General features: G+C 49.2%; 1 protein-coding gene across 1 annotated transcript in view; it reads right to left on the reverse strand.

Annotated features, from left to right (window-relative positions):
• The window catches only part of myh14 (myosin, heavy chain 14, non-muscle), a 35,252-nt gene that overhangs the window by 14,618 nt on the left and 4,916 nt on the right, over positions 1–15,718 (reverse strand). Inside the window, exons 2-17 of the mRNA XM_038976450.1 lie at positions 15,315–15,488; positions 14,617–14,790; positions 13,789–13,903; positions 12,607–12,666; positions 11,624–11,826; positions 11,165–11,286; positions 10,821–10,890; positions 10,540–10,700; positions 7,157–7,265; positions 6,930–7,061; positions 6,593–6,799; positions 6,109–6,246; positions 3,252–3,375; positions 2,924–3,095; positions 2,392–2,749; positions 1,862–2,173 (exon numbers count right to left, since the gene is read on the reverse strand). Of these exons, the coding sequence (XP_038832378.1) occupies positions 1,862–2,173; positions 2,392–2,749; positions 2,924–3,095; positions 3,252–3,375; positions 6,109–6,246; positions 6,593–6,799; positions 6,930–7,061; positions 7,157–7,265; positions 10,540–10,700; positions 10,821–10,890; positions 11,165–11,286; positions 11,624–11,826; positions 12,607–12,666; positions 13,789–13,903; positions 14,617–14,790; positions 15,315–15,488 (2,631 nt within the window). The remainder of the gene's footprint in view (positions 1–1,861; positions 2,174–2,391; positions 2,750–2,923; positions 3,096–3,251; positions 3,376–6,108; positions 6,247–6,592; positions 6,800–6,929; positions 7,062–7,156; positions 7,266–10,539; positions 10,701–10,820; positions 10,891–11,164; positions 11,287–11,623; positions 11,827–12,606; positions 12,667–13,788; positions 13,904–14,616; positions 14,791–15,314; positions 15,489–15,718) is intronic.

Below are 15,718 nucleotides of genomic sequence, written 5' to 3' on the forward strand. Positions count from 1 at the left end.
TGTGTCTCCCTGACCATCATAGTCCCTGAGCCCATGTGTCTCCCTGACCATCATAGTCCCTGTGCCCAAGTGTCTCCCTGACCATCATAGTCCCTGAGCCCATGTGTCTCCCTGACCATCATAGTCCCTGTGCCCAAGTGTCTCCCTGACCATCATAGTCCCTGTGCCCAAGAAGATCAAGGTAACCTGCCTAAATGACTACTGACCCGTAGTACTCACATCTGTAGCCATGAAGTGCTTTGAAAGGCTGGTCGTGGCTCACATCAACACCATCATCCCAGAAACCCTAGACCCACTCCAATTTGCATACCGCCCCAACAGATCCACAGATGACGCAATCTCTTTTGCACTCAACACTGCCCTTTCCCACCTGGACAAAAGGAACATCAATGCTGTTCATCGACTACAGCTCAGCATTCAACACCATAGTGCCCACAAAGCTCATCACTAAGCTAAGGACCCTGGGACAAACACCTCCCTCTGTAACTGGATCCTGGACTTCCTGACAGGCTGCCCCCAGGTGGCAAGGGTAGGCAACAACACATCTGCCACGCTGATCCTCAACACTGGGGCCCCTCAGGGGTGCATGCTCAGTCCCCTCCTGTACTCCCTGTTCACCCATGACTGTGTGGCCAAGCACGACTCCAACACCATCATTAAGTTTGCCGACGACACAACAGTGGTAGGCCTGAACACCGACAACAACAAGACAGCCTATAGGGAGGAGGTCAGAGACCTGGCCGTGTGGTGCCAGGACAACAACCTCTCCCTCAACATGATCAAGACAAAGGAGATGATTGTGGACTACAGGAAAAGGAGGGCTGAGCACGCCCCCATTCTCATCGACGGGGCTGTAGTGGAGCAGGTTGAGAGCTTCAAGTTCCTTGGTGTCCACATCACCAACAAACTAACATGGTCCAAGCACATCAAGACAGTAGTGAAGAGGGCACAACAAAACCTATTCCCCCTCAGGAGACTGAAAAGATTTGGAATGGGTCCTCAGATCCTCAAAAAGTTCCACAGCAGCACCATCGAGAGCATCCTGACTGGTTGCATCACCGCCTGGTATGGCAACTGCTAGGCCTCCAACCACAAGGCACTACAGAGGGTAGTGCGTACGGCCCAGTACATCACTGGGGCCAAGCTTCCTGCCATCCAGGACCTCTAGGAAAGCCCTAAAAATTGTCAAAGACTCCAACAACCTTAGTCATAAACTGTTCTCTCTGCTACCGTACGGCAAGCGGTACCGGAGCGCTAAGTCTAGGTCCAAAAGGCTTCTTAACAGCTTCTACCCCCAAGCCATAAGACTGCTGAACAGCTAATCAAATGGCTACCTGGACTATTTGCATTGACCCCCCCTTTTTTACGCTGCTGCTACTCTCTCTTTATTATCTATGCATAGTCACTTTACCTCTACCTACATGTACATATTACCTCAATTACCTCGACTAACCTATACCCCTGCACATTGACTCTGTACCGGTACCCCCTGTATATAGCCACATTATTGTTCTTTTATTGTTGTTCTTTTATGTTTTACTTTAGTTTATTTACTAAATATTTTTCTTAACTGCATTGTTGGTTAAGTGCTTGTAAGCATTTCACAGTAAGGTCGACACCTGTTGTATTCAGCATTTCACAGTAAGGTCGACACCTGTTGTATTCAGCATTTCACAGTAAGGTCGACACCTGTTGTATTCGGCGCATGTAACAGATAACATTTGATTTGATATCAACATGGAAGTGGTTAAAAACAGAGGATGAAGGAGTTGGCAGTGTGTGTGTGTGTGTGTGTGTGTGTGTGTGTGTGTGTGTGTGTGTGTGTGTGTGTGTGTGTGTGTGTGTGTGTGTGTGTGTGTACCTGAGCGTCGTGGAGCTGGCTCTCCAGGCTGCTGACCTCCTTGTTGAGACGGAGGGATTTGGAGTCAGAGGAGGAGAGAGAACTAGAGAGGGTCTCCATCTCAGACTGTAGCTTGTGCAGTCGCTCCTCTCTCTCCTCCCTCTCTCTGTCGGCCTGTGCGAGGCGTGCGGTCAGCTCCTGGAGTTGGCCCTCGGCCCTCTTGCGGCCCCTCTCACTCTCCATGCGGCCTCCCTGCAGGGACTTCAGCTCTGAGGCCAAGCTCACCCTCTCGTCCTCTAATAGAGTCTTGGCCTTCTCTAGGGACTGACGGGCCTGGGGAGACCATATAACATCAGGAATTACTACATACATACCATACGCATAGAAACACTACATTACAGACGTCTCAGTGACCAGTCTACAGAGAAAGAATAGCATGCAGGAGTCACTACCGACACTGTACTGAGGGAATAACACACGCAATATGCAATATGCAATACGCAATATGCACAGAGAGTCACTGCATAGGCTACATTCTGTGTGTGACTCACCCGCTTGCTGTTGTCCAGTTGTTCCTGCAGGTTGTCTATGGCAGAGCAGTGCTTGACTCTGAGCTCTGAGAGCTGGGCCTCGTGACGTCTCGTCTCCCCCTCAACACACCTCTGGAGCTCCCCCAACTCTGCCTCTCTACGAGACCTGAGTTCCTGCTGGGCCGCCGTGGTGTCCAGTGTGTCTTCCAGCTCTGTCCTCAAGGCCTCCAGCTCCTCCCCCAGGTCTCTCCTCTGTTTCTCTGCCCTCTCTCTCATCCCTCGTTCATTCTCCACTTCCTCCTTCAGCTCTGACACCTGAGACATGGCCTCTCTCAGAGCCCTCTGAGCCTCAGTCCTTCGTGCACCCTCCTCCTCCAACCTGGGACAAAGAGAGAGAGAAGTCAAATATGGTGTTCCGCAAGGCACTGTGCTGGAACCGTTTCGATTACCATTATCGAGAGAGAAAGCAGTTTTGTAACACTATGCAAATGAGGGGGTTGATATTTCCACTCTTCTCATGGTGTGTGAATATACAGTATAGATTTCCTCTCACCTCCCCTGTAGGGTTGTGATATCCTTCTCTCTCTGAGCCAGGGTGCCCCTGAGTTCAGCGGACAGTAGTCCCAGGTCAGAGAGCTGCTCCTGGGCTTCCACAGCCTCTCCCTCCATCCTCCTCCTCCACTTCTCCTGCTCCAGACGACCCTGCTCCTCACGCTTCAACCGATCTACAGGAGGGAGGGGGAAGAAGAGAAAGAAAATAGAAAATAATTCATACTAGGACAAGTTTCTGAAACAGTGTTGAGTGTGCAGCAAGTTCATCAAATGTATGTCATAACGTTAAGTATGCATAACAAGTGCCACCAGTTAGGAACAAGCTTTACCTTCCAGGTCAGCAATGACTGCTTCCTGTTTGTTTTTCAGTTTGTTGAGACTCTTGGTCTTCTCCTCTTCCTCAGTCAGCGAGTCTGTCACCTCATTCAACCTCTCCTCCAGCTGCTTCTTCTCCTGAGAGACAGAGACAACATGGATAAATGAAGTTCCAGCTGAGTGAACCCTGTAAGCTTCTATAAAGCCCTTCAGTCCTGTCCAGCTGAGTGAACCCTGGGTTAGTCAGCTTCTATAAAGCCCTTCAGTTCTGTCCAGCTGAGTGAACCCTGGGTAGGTCAGCTTCTATAAAGCCCTTCAGTTCTGTCCAGCTGAGTGAACCCTGGGTTAGTCAGCTTCTATAAAGCCCTTCAGTCCTGTCCAGCTGAGTGAACCCTGTAAGCTTCTATAAAGCCCTTCAGTCCTGTCCAGCTGAGTGAACCCTGGGTTAGTCAGCTTCTATAAAGCCCTTCAGTTCTGTCCAGCTGAGTGAACCCTGGGTAGGTCAGCTTCTATAAAGCCCTTCAGTTCTGTCCAGCTGAGTGAACCCTGGGTAGTCAGCTTCTATAAAGCCCTTCAGTTCTGTCCAGCTGAGTGAACCCTGGGTTAGTCAGCTTCTATAAAGCCCTTCAGTTCTGTCCAGCTGAGTGAACCCTGTAAGCTTCTATAAAGCCCTTCAGTCCTGTCCAGCTGAGTGAACCCTGGGTTAGTCAGCTTCTATAAAGCCCTTCAGTTCTGTCCAGCTGAGTGAACCCTGGGTAGGTCAGCTTCTATAAAGCCCTTCAGTTCTGTCCAGCTGAGTGAACCCTGGGTAGGTCAGCTTCTATAAAGCCCTTCAGTTCTGTCCAGCTGAGTGAACCCTGGGTTAGTCAGCTTCTATAAAGCCCTTCAGTTCTGTCCAGCTGAGTGAACCCTGGGTTAGTCAGCTTCTATAAAGCCCTTCAGTTCTGTCCAGCTGAGTGAACCCTGGGTTAGTCAGCTTCTATAAAGCCCTTCAGTTCTGTCCAGCTGAGTGAACCCTGGGTAGGTCAGCTTCTATAAAGCCCTTCAGTTCTGTCCAGCTGAGTGAACCCTGGGTAGGTCAGCTTCTATAAAGCCCTTCAGTTCTGTCCAGCTGAGTGAACCCTGGGTTAGTCAGCTTCTATAAAGCCCTTCAGTTCTGTCCAGCTGAGTGAACCCTGGGTAGGTCAGCTTCTATAAAGCCCTTCAGTTCTGTCCAGCTGAGTGAACCCTGGGTTAGTCAGCTTCTATAAAGCCCTTCAGTTCTGTCCAGCTGAGTGAACCCTGGGTTAGTCATCTTCTATAAAGCCCTTCAGTCCTGTCCAGCTGAGTGAACCCTGGGTTAGTCAGCTTCTATAAAGCCCTTCAGTTCTGTCCAGCTGAGTGAACCCTGGGTTAGTCAGCTTCTATAAAGCCCTTCAGTCGTGTCCAGCTGAGTGAACCCTGGGTTAGTCAGCTTCTATAAAGCCCTTCAGTTCTGTCCAGCTGACTGAACCCTGGGTTAGTCAGCTTCTATAAAGCCCTTCAGTTCTGTCCAGCTGAGTGAACCCTGGGTTAGTCAGCTTCTATAAAGCCCTTCAGTTCTGTCCAGCTGAGTGAACCCTGGGTTAGTCAGCTTCTATAAAGCCCTTCAGTTCTGTCCAGCTGAGTGAACCCTGGGTAGGTCAGCTTCTATAAAGCCCTTCAGTTCTGTCCAGCTGAGTGAACACCTGGGTTAGTCAGCTTCTATAAAGCCCTTCAGTCCTGTCCAGCTGAGTGAACCCTGGGTTAGTCAGCTTCTATAAAGCCCTTCAGTTCTGTCCAGCTGAGTGAACCCTGGGTTAGTCAGCTTCTATAAAGCCCTTCAGTTCTGTCCAGCTGAGTGAACCCTGGGTTAGTCAGCTTCTATAAAGCCCTTCAGTTCTGTCCAGCTGAGTGAACCCTGGGTTAGTCAGCTTCTATAAAGCCCTTCAGTCCTGTCCAGCTGAGTGAACCCTGGGTAGTCAGCTTCTATAAAGCCCTTCAGTCCTGTCCAGCTGAGTGAACCCTGGGTTAGTCAGCTTCTATAAAGCCCTTCAGTCCTGTCCAGCTGAGTGAACCCTGGGTTAGTCAGCTTCTATAAAGCCCTTCAGTCCTGTCCAGCTGAGTGAACCCTGGGTTAGTCATCTTCTATAAAGCCCTTCAGTTCTGTCCAGCTGAGTGAACCCTGGGTAGTCAGCTTCTATAAAGCCCTTCAGTTCTGTCCAGCTGAGTGAACCCTGGGTTAGTCAGCTTCTATAAAGCCCTTCAGTTCTGTCCAGCTGAGTGAACCCTGGGTTAGTCAGCTTCTATAAAGCCCTTCAGTCCTGTCCAGCTGAGTGAACCCTGGGTTAGTCATCTTCTATAAAGCCCTTCAGTTCTGTCCAGCTGAGTGAACCCTGGGTAGTCAGCTTCTATAAAGCCCTTCAGTTCTGTCCAGCTGAGTGAACCCTGGGTAGTCAGCTTCTATAAAGCCCTTCAGTCCTGTCCAGCTGAGTGAACCCTGGGTAGGTCAGCTTCTATAAAGCCCTTCAGTTCTGTCCAGCTGAGTGAACCCTGGGTAGGTCAGCTTCTATAAAGCCCTTCAGTCCTGTCCAGCTGAGTGAACCCTGGGTAGGTCAGCTTCTATAAAGCCCTTCAGTCCTGTCCAGCTGAGTGAACCCTGGGTTAGTCAGCTTCTATAAAGCCCTTCAGTCCTGTCCAGCTGAGTGAACCCTGGGTTAGTCAGCTTCTATAAAGCCCTTCAGTCCTGTCCAGCTGAGTGAACCCTGGGTTAGTCAGCTTCTATAAAGCCCTTCAGTCCTGTCCAGGATGAAGTAAGTGTTTCAGTTAAATGCGGTCCAGGGTTTATACTGTAGCCAGTGTAATTATGGTTACCTTGCTGAGGCGGTCTCTCTGTTCTCCAGTGCTCAACATCTCTGTCTCCAGACTCTTGACCTTGGTCTCCAGGGTAACCTTCTCTAACTGGAGGCGCTGTCTGGCCGACTCCTCCTCCTCCAATTGCTCCTCCAGATCCTGAGGAGGAGAGAGGGAGAGGGGAGGGGAGGAGAGAAGGAGGGAGAGGGGAGGGGAGGAGAGAGAGAGGGGAGAGAAGGAGGGAGATGGGAGGAAAGGAGGAGAGAGGGAGAGGGGAAGAGAGAAGGAGGGAGAGGGGAGGAGAGGAGGAGAGAGGGAGAGAGGGAGAGGTAGAGAGATGGAGAGAGGAGGAGTGACAGAACATTAGAGAGACTGAGAGATACAGTTATTCAGCAGAGCCTCTCATCTAATGTTCCAAAACAATGCTGCTCTCTTCCTCATTATCATGTGCTTCATGTCCCCTTCTCTGTCTTCCACTCTCCCACAACCCCCCACTGTCCTGTACCGTCACGTGCTGCTGCATCTTCTTCTTCTCATTGGTCATCTGAACGCCCCTCTCCTCCTCCTCCTCCAATCGTCCCTCCAGCTCCCCCAGGATTTCCTCCAACTCCTGCTTCCTGCTGACCAGTCTGGCCCTCATCTCCTCCGCCTCAGCAAACAGCTCCGCCTCCGCCTGCAGCTGGTCTGTCAGCACCGCCTTCTCCTCCATCAGCTAGGAACCAGGATGAGAGGGGAGAAAGGGGGAGAAAGGTAAGTGTTCTGGTCTCTCTACCTGCTGGTGCTTTATTATCAGATTTGTTGTACACACAGAGAGATAGACAGAGAAAGGAAAGGTGTGTTACCTGTATGTGTTTCTTGTCCAGATCAGTGTAGTCCTGTTCCACTCTGGTCAGGTTGTCTTTGGCATTCTTAAGCTCCGCCTCCCTCACCTGGATCTCCTCGTCCTGACGAGTCACCTGCAGCAGAGGCTTCACCTGGGGGGCACGGGTCAGAGGTCACGGGTTAGGTCACATACCTGTGCTAGAGTGTGTATGTGTTTGTGTATGTGTGGGTATGTGTGTGTGTGTACCTTGGTAAACAGCCTCCACCATTGCCAGTTCCTGAGTTTGAGGTAGGCAGCACAGTTCCTCTGCATCACTCTCATAGCACTCAGCTGCTGCTGCTTCTTCAGGAAGGCCCTACAGAGAGAGTCAACACAGAGAGAGTCAACACAGAGAGAGTCAACACAGAGAGAGTCAACACAGAGAGAGAAAACACAGAGAGAGTCAACACAGAGAGAGAAAACACAGAGAGAGTCAACACAGAGAGAAAACACAGAGAGAGGGACAGAGAGTCAACACAGAGAGAGAAAACACAGAGAGAGGGACAGAGAGTCAACACAGAGAGAGAAAACACAGAGAGAGTCAACACAGAGAGAGAAAACACAGAGAGAGTCAACACAGAGAGAGAAAACACAGAGAGAGTCAACACAGAGAGAGAAAACACAGAGAGAGTCAACACAGAGAGAGAAAACACAGAGAGAGGGACAGGAAGTCAACACAGCGAGAGAGACAGAGAGAGTCAACACAGAGAGAGACAGAGAGAGTCAACACAGAGAGAGAGTCAACACAGAGAGAGTCAGAGAGAGTCAACACAGAGAGAGTCAACACAGAGAGAGAAAACACAGAGAGAGTCAACACAGAGAGAGACAGAGAGAGTCAACACAGAGAGAGTCAACACAGAGAGAGACAGAGAGAGTCAACACAGAGAGAGTCAACACAGAGAGAGACAGAGAGAGTCAACACAGAGAGAGACAGAGAGAGTCAACACAGAGAGAGAAAACACAGAGAGAGAAAATACAGAGAGAAAACACAGAGAGAGTCAACACAGAAAGAGAAAACACAGAGAGAGTCAACACAGAGAGAGAGACAGAGAGTCAACACAGAGAGAGATAAAGAGAGACAGAGAGAGTCAACACAGAGAGAGAAAACACAGAGAGAGGGACAGAGAGTCAACACAGAGAGAATCAACACAGAGAGTCAACACAGAGATTCAACACAGAGAGAGAGACATAGATAGTCAACACAGAGAGAGAGACAGAGAGAGTCAACACAGAGAGAGTCAACACAGAGAGAATCAACACAGAGAGAGAAAACACAGAGAGAGAAAACACAGAGAGAGACAGAGAGAGAGACAGAGAGAGTCAACACAGAGAGAGACAGAGAGAGTCAACACAGAGAGAGAGACAGAGATAGTCAACACAGAGAGAAAGACAGAGAGAGTCAACACAGAGAGAAAACACAGAGAGAGTCAACACAGAGAGAGATAACACAGAGAGAAAGACAGAGAGAGTCAACACAGAGAGAGTCAACACAGAGAGTCAACACAGAGAGAGAGACAGAGATAGTCAACACAGAGAGAAAGACAGAGAGAGTCAACCCAGCGAGAAAACACAGAGAGTCAACACAGAGAGATAAAACACAGAGAGAGGGACAGAGAGTCAACACAGAGAGAGTCAACACAGAGAGAGAAAACACAGAGAGTCAACACAGAGAGAGCGAAAGAGGGTCAACACAGAGAGAGAAAACACAGAGAGAGTCAACACAGAGAGAGAAAACACAGAGAGAGTCAACACAGAGAGAGAGACAGAGAGTCAACACAGAGAGAGACAGACAGAGAGAGGGACAGAGAGTCAACACAGAGAGAGAAAACACAGAGAGAGTCAACACAGAGAGAGAAAACACAGAGAGAGGGACAGAGAGTCAACACAGAGAGAGACAGACAGAGTCAACACAGAGAGAGAAAACACAGAGAGAGGGACAGAGAGTCAACACAGAGAGAGACAGACAGAGTCAACACAGAGAGAGAAAACACAGAGAGAGGGACAGAGAGAGTCAACACAGAGAGAGACAGACAGAGTCAACACAGAGAGAGACAGACAGGGTCAACACAGAGAGAGACATAGAGAGAGTCAACACAGAGAGAGAGACAGAGAGAGTCAACACAGAGAGAGACAGAGAGAGTCAACACAGAGAGAGATAAAGAGAGAGACAGAGAGAGTCAACACAGAGAGAGTCAACACAGAGAGAAAGACAGAGAGAGTCAACACAGAGAAAGTCAACACAGAGAGTCAACACAGAGAGAGAGACAGAGATAGTCAACACAGAGAGAGACAGAGAGAGAGAGTCAACACAGAGAGAGACAGAGAGAGAGACAGAGAGAGAGAGTCAACACAGAGAGAGAGACAGAGAGAATCAACACAGAGAGAGAGACAAAGAGAGTCAACACAGAGAGAGACAGACAGAGTCAACACAGAGAGAGACAGACAGGGTCAACACAGAGAGAGACATAGAGAGAGTCAACACAGAGAGAGAGACAGAGAGAGTCAACACAGAGAGAGAAAACACAGAGAGAGTCAACACAGAGAGATAAAGCGAGAGACAGAGAGAGTCAACACAGAGAGAGTCAACACAGAGAGAAAGACAGAGAGAGTCAACACAGAGAAAGTCAACACAGAGAGTCAACACAGAGAGAGAGACAGAGATAGTCAACACAGAGAGAGAGACAGAGAGAGAGAGTCAACACAGAGAGAGACAGAGAGAGAGACAGAGAGAGAGAGTCAACACAGAGAGAGAGACAGAGAGAATCAACACAGAGAGAGAGACAGAGAGAGTCAACATAGAGAGTCAACACAGAGAGAGTCAACACAGAGAGAGTCAACACAGAGAGCGTCAACACAGAGAGAGTCAACACAGAGAGAAAGACAGAGAGAGTCAACACAGAGAGAAAGACAGAGAGTCAACATCGAGAGTCAACACAGAGAGACAGAAAGAGTCAACACAGAGAGTCAACACAGAGTCAACACAGAGAGAGAGACAGAGAGAGTCAACACAGAGAGAGTCAACACAGAGAGAGAGAGACAGAGAGAGTCAACACAGAGAGAGTCAACACAGAGAGAGAGACAGAGAGAGTCAACACAGAGAGAGTCAACACAGAGAGAGACAGAGAGAGTCAACACAGAGAGAGTCAACACAGAGAGAGACAGAGAGAGAGTCAACACAGAGAGTCAACACAGAGAGAGAGACAGAGAGAGTCAACACAGAGAGAGTCAACACAGAGAGAGTCAACACAGAGAGAGTCAACACAGAGAGAGAGACAGAGAGAGTCAACACAGAGAGAGTCAACACAGAGAGAGAGACAGAGAGAGTCAACACAGAGAGAGTCAACTCAGAGAGAGAGTCAACACAGAGAGAGACAGAGAGAGTCAACACAGAGAGAGAGACAGAGAGAGTCAACACAGAGAGTCTACACAGAGAGAGAGACAGAGAGAGTCAACATAGAGAGAGTCAACACAGAGAGAGTCAACACAGAGAGTCTACACAGAGAGAGAGAGAGTCAACAGAGAGAGAGAGAGACAGAGAGAGTCAACTCAGGGAGATAGACAGAGAGACAAAGACACACACTAAAACACACCTGCGTGCGAGGAATCCTCGGGCAGCGCTCTGGAAGCGTATGATGGTGTCAGTGATCTTCAGGTCTCTCTCCTCCTCCAGGTGACCTAAGACTCCAGCCCTGAAGAACACTTTGCTCTGCCCAACTCTGAACAGGTTACGGTCCAGCTCCAACGCACTGATCTGGAGACAGAGAGAGGATGGATACAAAGTTGAAATCACGTCCAGATATGCATGTGCTTCAACACATAGGGCCCTATTTTGGTAAACGACAGTACAGCCAAGCTGTTCAATGGGACTCACCATGAGTTCACAGGCCTGCTTCCCGTCCATGAAGGTACGAGGGATAGCATTAGGAGTCAGGATCTCATACCTACAGCAAGAGATAGAGAGACTGGGACTGTGTTCTCTACATGACAACGTCAACTGCACACGCACACACACACACACGCGCACGCGCGCACACACACACACACAACACACAACACACACACACACACACACACACACACACACACACACGCACACATACACACACATACACACACATACACACACACACACACACACACACACACACACACACACACACACACACACACACACACACACACACACACACACACACACCCCCTGCCCCATGTTACCTCTGTCTGAACTCCTGGAAGGGGATGCGGTTGGGGAAGCCCTGTCTGCAGATACGGATCCCCTCTAAGACTCCATTACACCTCAGCTGGTCCAGAACAAGATGGGGAGTCAGCTTACCAGACTGACAGACAGAGAGACAGAGAGAGAGAGAGAGAGAGAGAGTGAGGGAGGGAGGGAGGGAGGGAGAGGGAGAGGGAGAGGGAGGGAGAGAGACAGAGAGAGAGAGACAGACAGAGACAGACAGAGAGAGAGAGACAGAGAGACAGACAGAGAGACAGACAGAGAGAGAGAAACAGAGAGAGAGAGACAGACAGAGAGACAGACAGAGAGAGTAGGGTTATGACCTGTGGTTGAATATATAGTCTGTCTGTTTGAGAGATAGAGGGAAATCAATAGCCTGGCTGTGTGAGCATCCTAACCCTCCCCTCTCTTCTCCCCCTCCTCCTCTCCTCTCTCACCTTCTTCTCGTGGTTGGGGATGATACAGCGGAGGAAGTTAGGGTTGGTGTTGCGTAGTGTTGCCATCAGCTTGGTGAGGGACTCCTTGTAGAGCTGTCCCACGGTCCTGAACATCCCCTTCTTAGTCTTCAGCCCCGCCCCGAAGTTGACCGGGCCACTGTTGGTGTCGTTGGACACCTGGTCCAGCCCTACGGGCCTCTCCACTTCACACAGAGGACGTCACAGTTAGAACAGCTCCGATTGGTGGGTTGGTGGTGGAGGGACCAGAGCTACAGACATGAGTTTGGCCAACTAGGTTTGAGATTTGGAATGGGCGCCATGTTGGTGGGAGAGGTTTTAGTTAACGTTGTAGTTAGAATGCAAATCAGAATGTGAGTGTTATGGGGGGCTTGGTGCCAACATGGACGACAGTCTATCAAACTCTGTATATCTGTGGCTCTGGTTGGGGCCATTGTGATGCCAGAGAATATGGAGAAACTAATATAGGGCTTTTTCAGGATCTGAAATGTTGCAGGAGGTTTCTCTGTGTTCAATGTTTCTTGACCATACTTGCTGTTTTGCAAAAACACGTGTAGCAAAACCGTTCGCAACTGTTGAAGTATTCTGAACGTAGCCCCGGTGAGGATGTGAGAGCAGTGCCTTGTGGTTTATGTAGCTTCTATAGAAATGAAGTGAATTCCTTCAGAATGTTGCAAAAGATTTCAAAAAGCAACGCATGAGCACCAGACCATCACAGCACTGTCACCAACAGCAACCACAACAACAACTAAGTAGAAATGTAAAGTGAGATAAATAGAAAAGAGATGTATACTCAGACAGAGTTGAAACGTATTCAGAGTACAACAGTAACAATATGGTACTAAACATGACACTACGAACTACACCACTCACACACAACACACAACAAACCAGGGGCCTACCAGGCACTAGGCAGAGGGGGGGGGTGAAACAAACAGACGTAGGAAGAAACCTACTGTCAGAGCCATTGGTCTGCAGTGTGGCATAGGAGTCAAAGAAATATACTCGAGGAAGAGTCTGAATATCTGAGGTAGGAGAGGAGGAAGACAAAGTGGGGGAAAAAGAGGAGGGAGAAGAAGGTGGACAGAGAGGAAAGAAAGACAGGAAAGTGGAGAAGGGAGGAGGGAGAGAATAGTTTGAGTTGAAGATAAACAGAGAAGGGAAGGAGAGGGGAGAGAATAGTTTGAGTTGAAGATAAACAGAGAAGGGAAGGAGAGGGGAGAGAATAGTTTGAGTTGAAGATAGACAGAGAAGGGAAGGAGAGGGGAGAGAATAGTTTGAGTTGAAGATAGACAGAGAAGGGAAGGAGAGGGGAGAGAATAGTTTGAGTTGAAGATAGACAGAGAAGGGAAGGAGAGGGGAGAGAATAGTTTGAGTTGAAGATAAACAGAGAAGGGAAGGAGAGGGGAGAGAATAGTTTGAGTTGAAGATAGACAGAGAAGGGAAGGAGAGGGGAGAGAATAGTTTGAGTTGAAGATAGACAGAGAAGGGAAGGAGAGGGGAGAGAAATAGTTTGAGTTGAAGATAGACAGAGAAGGGAAGGAGAGGGGAGAGAATAGTTTGAGTTGAAGATAGACAGAGAAGGGAAGGAGAGGGGAGAGAATAGTTTGAGTTGAAGATAAACAGAGAAGGGAAGGAGAGGGGAGAGAATAGTTTGAGTTGAAGATAGACAGAGAAGGGAAGGAGAGGGGAGAGAATAGTTTGAGTTGAAGATAGACAGAGAAGGGAAGGAGAGGGGAGAGAATAGTTTGAGTTGAAGATAGACAGAGAAGGGAAGGAGAGGGGAGAGAATAGTTTGAGTTGAAGATAAACAGAGAAGGGAAGGAGAGGGGAGAGAATAGTTTGAGTTGAAGATAAACAGAGAAGGGAAGGAGAGGGGAGAGAAATAGGTGGATGAAAAGACAGTGAGAGGAGCAGATACAGAAAGAGAGCAAATAGAAGAGTAGTAGAGAGAAGTAAAGCTGTTAGTTCATTCTGGGGAAGCATTATTATGCTGTAAATCAAACAGATATGGGGGAATCCTCATAGAGAAAAAAGGTGGATTTCACCTGTCTATTAGAAACAGTTAGGTCAGTGCCATTTCTGACTAACACTTTGATAAAGGGACCAAGTATGAAGTATTTGTTGACTTTGTGTGTGCGGCGTACCCTCTCTCCAGAGCTCAGAGATGAAGTGATCAGAGGACTGGTGGAGGAGAGACGCTATGTTGTCATTCAGAGGATCCATGTTCTTCACCAGCCAATCATCTGCCTTATAGTCCACCTGACAGATGAAGAGAGGGAGAGAGAGAGAGAGAGAGAGAGAGAGAGAGACAGAGAGAGAGCGAGAGACAGAGAGAGAGCCAGAGAGAGAGAGAGAGCGAGAGACAGAGAGAGCGAGAGAGAAAGAGAGAGAAAGAGAGACAGAGAGAGAGCGAGAGACAGAGAGAGCGAGAGAGAAAGAGAGAGAAAGAGAGACAGAGAGAGAGCCAGAGACAGAGAGAGCGAGAGAGAAAGAGAGAGAAAGAGAGACAGAGAGAGAGCCAGAGAGAGAGAGAGCGAGAGACAGAGAGAGCGAGAGAGAATCAGAGAGAGAGAGACAGAGAGAGAGAGAGAGACAGAGAGCGAGAGAGAGAGCGAGAGCGAGAGAGAGAGCGAGAGAGACACAGAGAGCGAGAGAGAGAGAGACAGAGAGCGAGAGAGAGAGCGCGAGAGAGAGCGCGAGAGAGAGACAGAGAGAGAGAGAGCGCGAGAGAGAGCGCGAGAGAGAGAGAGAGAGAGAGAGAGAGAGAGAGAGAGAGAGAGAGAGAGAGAGAGAGAGAGAGAGAGAGAGAGAGAGAGAGAGAGAGAGAGAGGGAGGGGGGATTTAGAAACACCTTTCCATCTTGGTGTATGAAGATGGATAGAAGGACAGAACGAGAGGAAGATGTAAACCTTTCCAGTGTAAGGAAGGAGGGATGATAAAGAGAGAAAGGGAGAGATGGATGGATAGAGTACCTTCCCAGCGTAGTGGATGATGGCGAAGTCGGCCTCTTGTCGTATTTGTCGTGGTTTGAAGAATTTAGGGTGTGTCCCCTGCTCAGCAGACAGCTTATCCACAAATGAACGATCTGTCGCCCGCGGAAACCAACACTCCTCATCCAATAGGGCCAGCACACCAGGGGGCTGGGCCTTAAGTGGGAGGGGGTGGGAGAGACAGAGACACAGAGAGGTAAGAACACCTGATAATTCACTTCACAACTAACATGTTTTATTAAAGGGTTGAGATGCTCCTGTTCCAGGCCAGGTGGATGTTGGGTTTTATCCAGGCCAGGTGGATGTTGGGTTTTATCTAGGCCAGGTGGATGTTGGGTTTTATCCAGGCCAGGTGGATGTTGGGTTTTATCCAGGCCAGGTGGATGTTGGGTTTTATCCAGGCCAGGTGGATGTTGGGTTTTATCCAGGCCAGGTGGATGTTGGGTTTTATCCAGGCCAGGTGGATGTTGGGTTTTATCCAGGCCAGGTGGAAGTTGGGTTTTATCCAGGCCAGGTGGAAGTTGGGTTTTATCCAGGCCAGGTGGATGTTGGGTTTTATCCAGGCCAGGTGGACGTTGGGTTTTATCCAGGCCAGGTGGACGTTGGGTTTTATCCAGGCCAGGTGGATGTTGGGTTTTATCCAGGAGAAGGTTGAAGGTGAGCTGTATGTGTGAGTGTACCGGTCTTTCGATGAGGTCGATGCAGGGCTGCAGGTCCAGGCCGAAGTCGATGAAGCTCCACTCGATGCCCTCCCTCTGGTACTCCTCCTGCTCCAGGATGAACATGGTGTGGTTGAACAGCTGCTGCAGCTTCTCATTGGTGTAGTTGATACACAGCTGCTCAAATGAGTTCAACTGTGGAGGAGAGAGAGAGAGAGAGAGAGAGAGAGAGAGAGAGAGAGAGAGGAGAGAGAGAGAGAGAGAGAGAGAGAGAGAGAGAGAGAGAGAGAGAGAGAGAGAGAGAGAGAGAGAGAGAGAGAGAGAGAGAGAGAGAGAGAGAGAGAGAGAGAGAGAGAGAGAGAGAGAGAGAGAGAGAGAGAGAGAGAGAGAGAGAGAGAGAGAGAGAGAGAGAGAGAGAGAGAGAG

The sequence above is a fragment of the Salvelinus namaycush genome, chromosome 37 (assembly GCF_016432855.1).
Source record: "Salvelinus namaycush isolate Seneca chromosome 37, SaNama_1.0, whole genome shotgun sequence".
Classification (NCBI taxonomy): domain Eukaryota; kingdom Metazoa; phylum Chordata; class Actinopteri; order Salmoniformes; family Salmonidae; genus Salvelinus; species Salvelinus namaycush.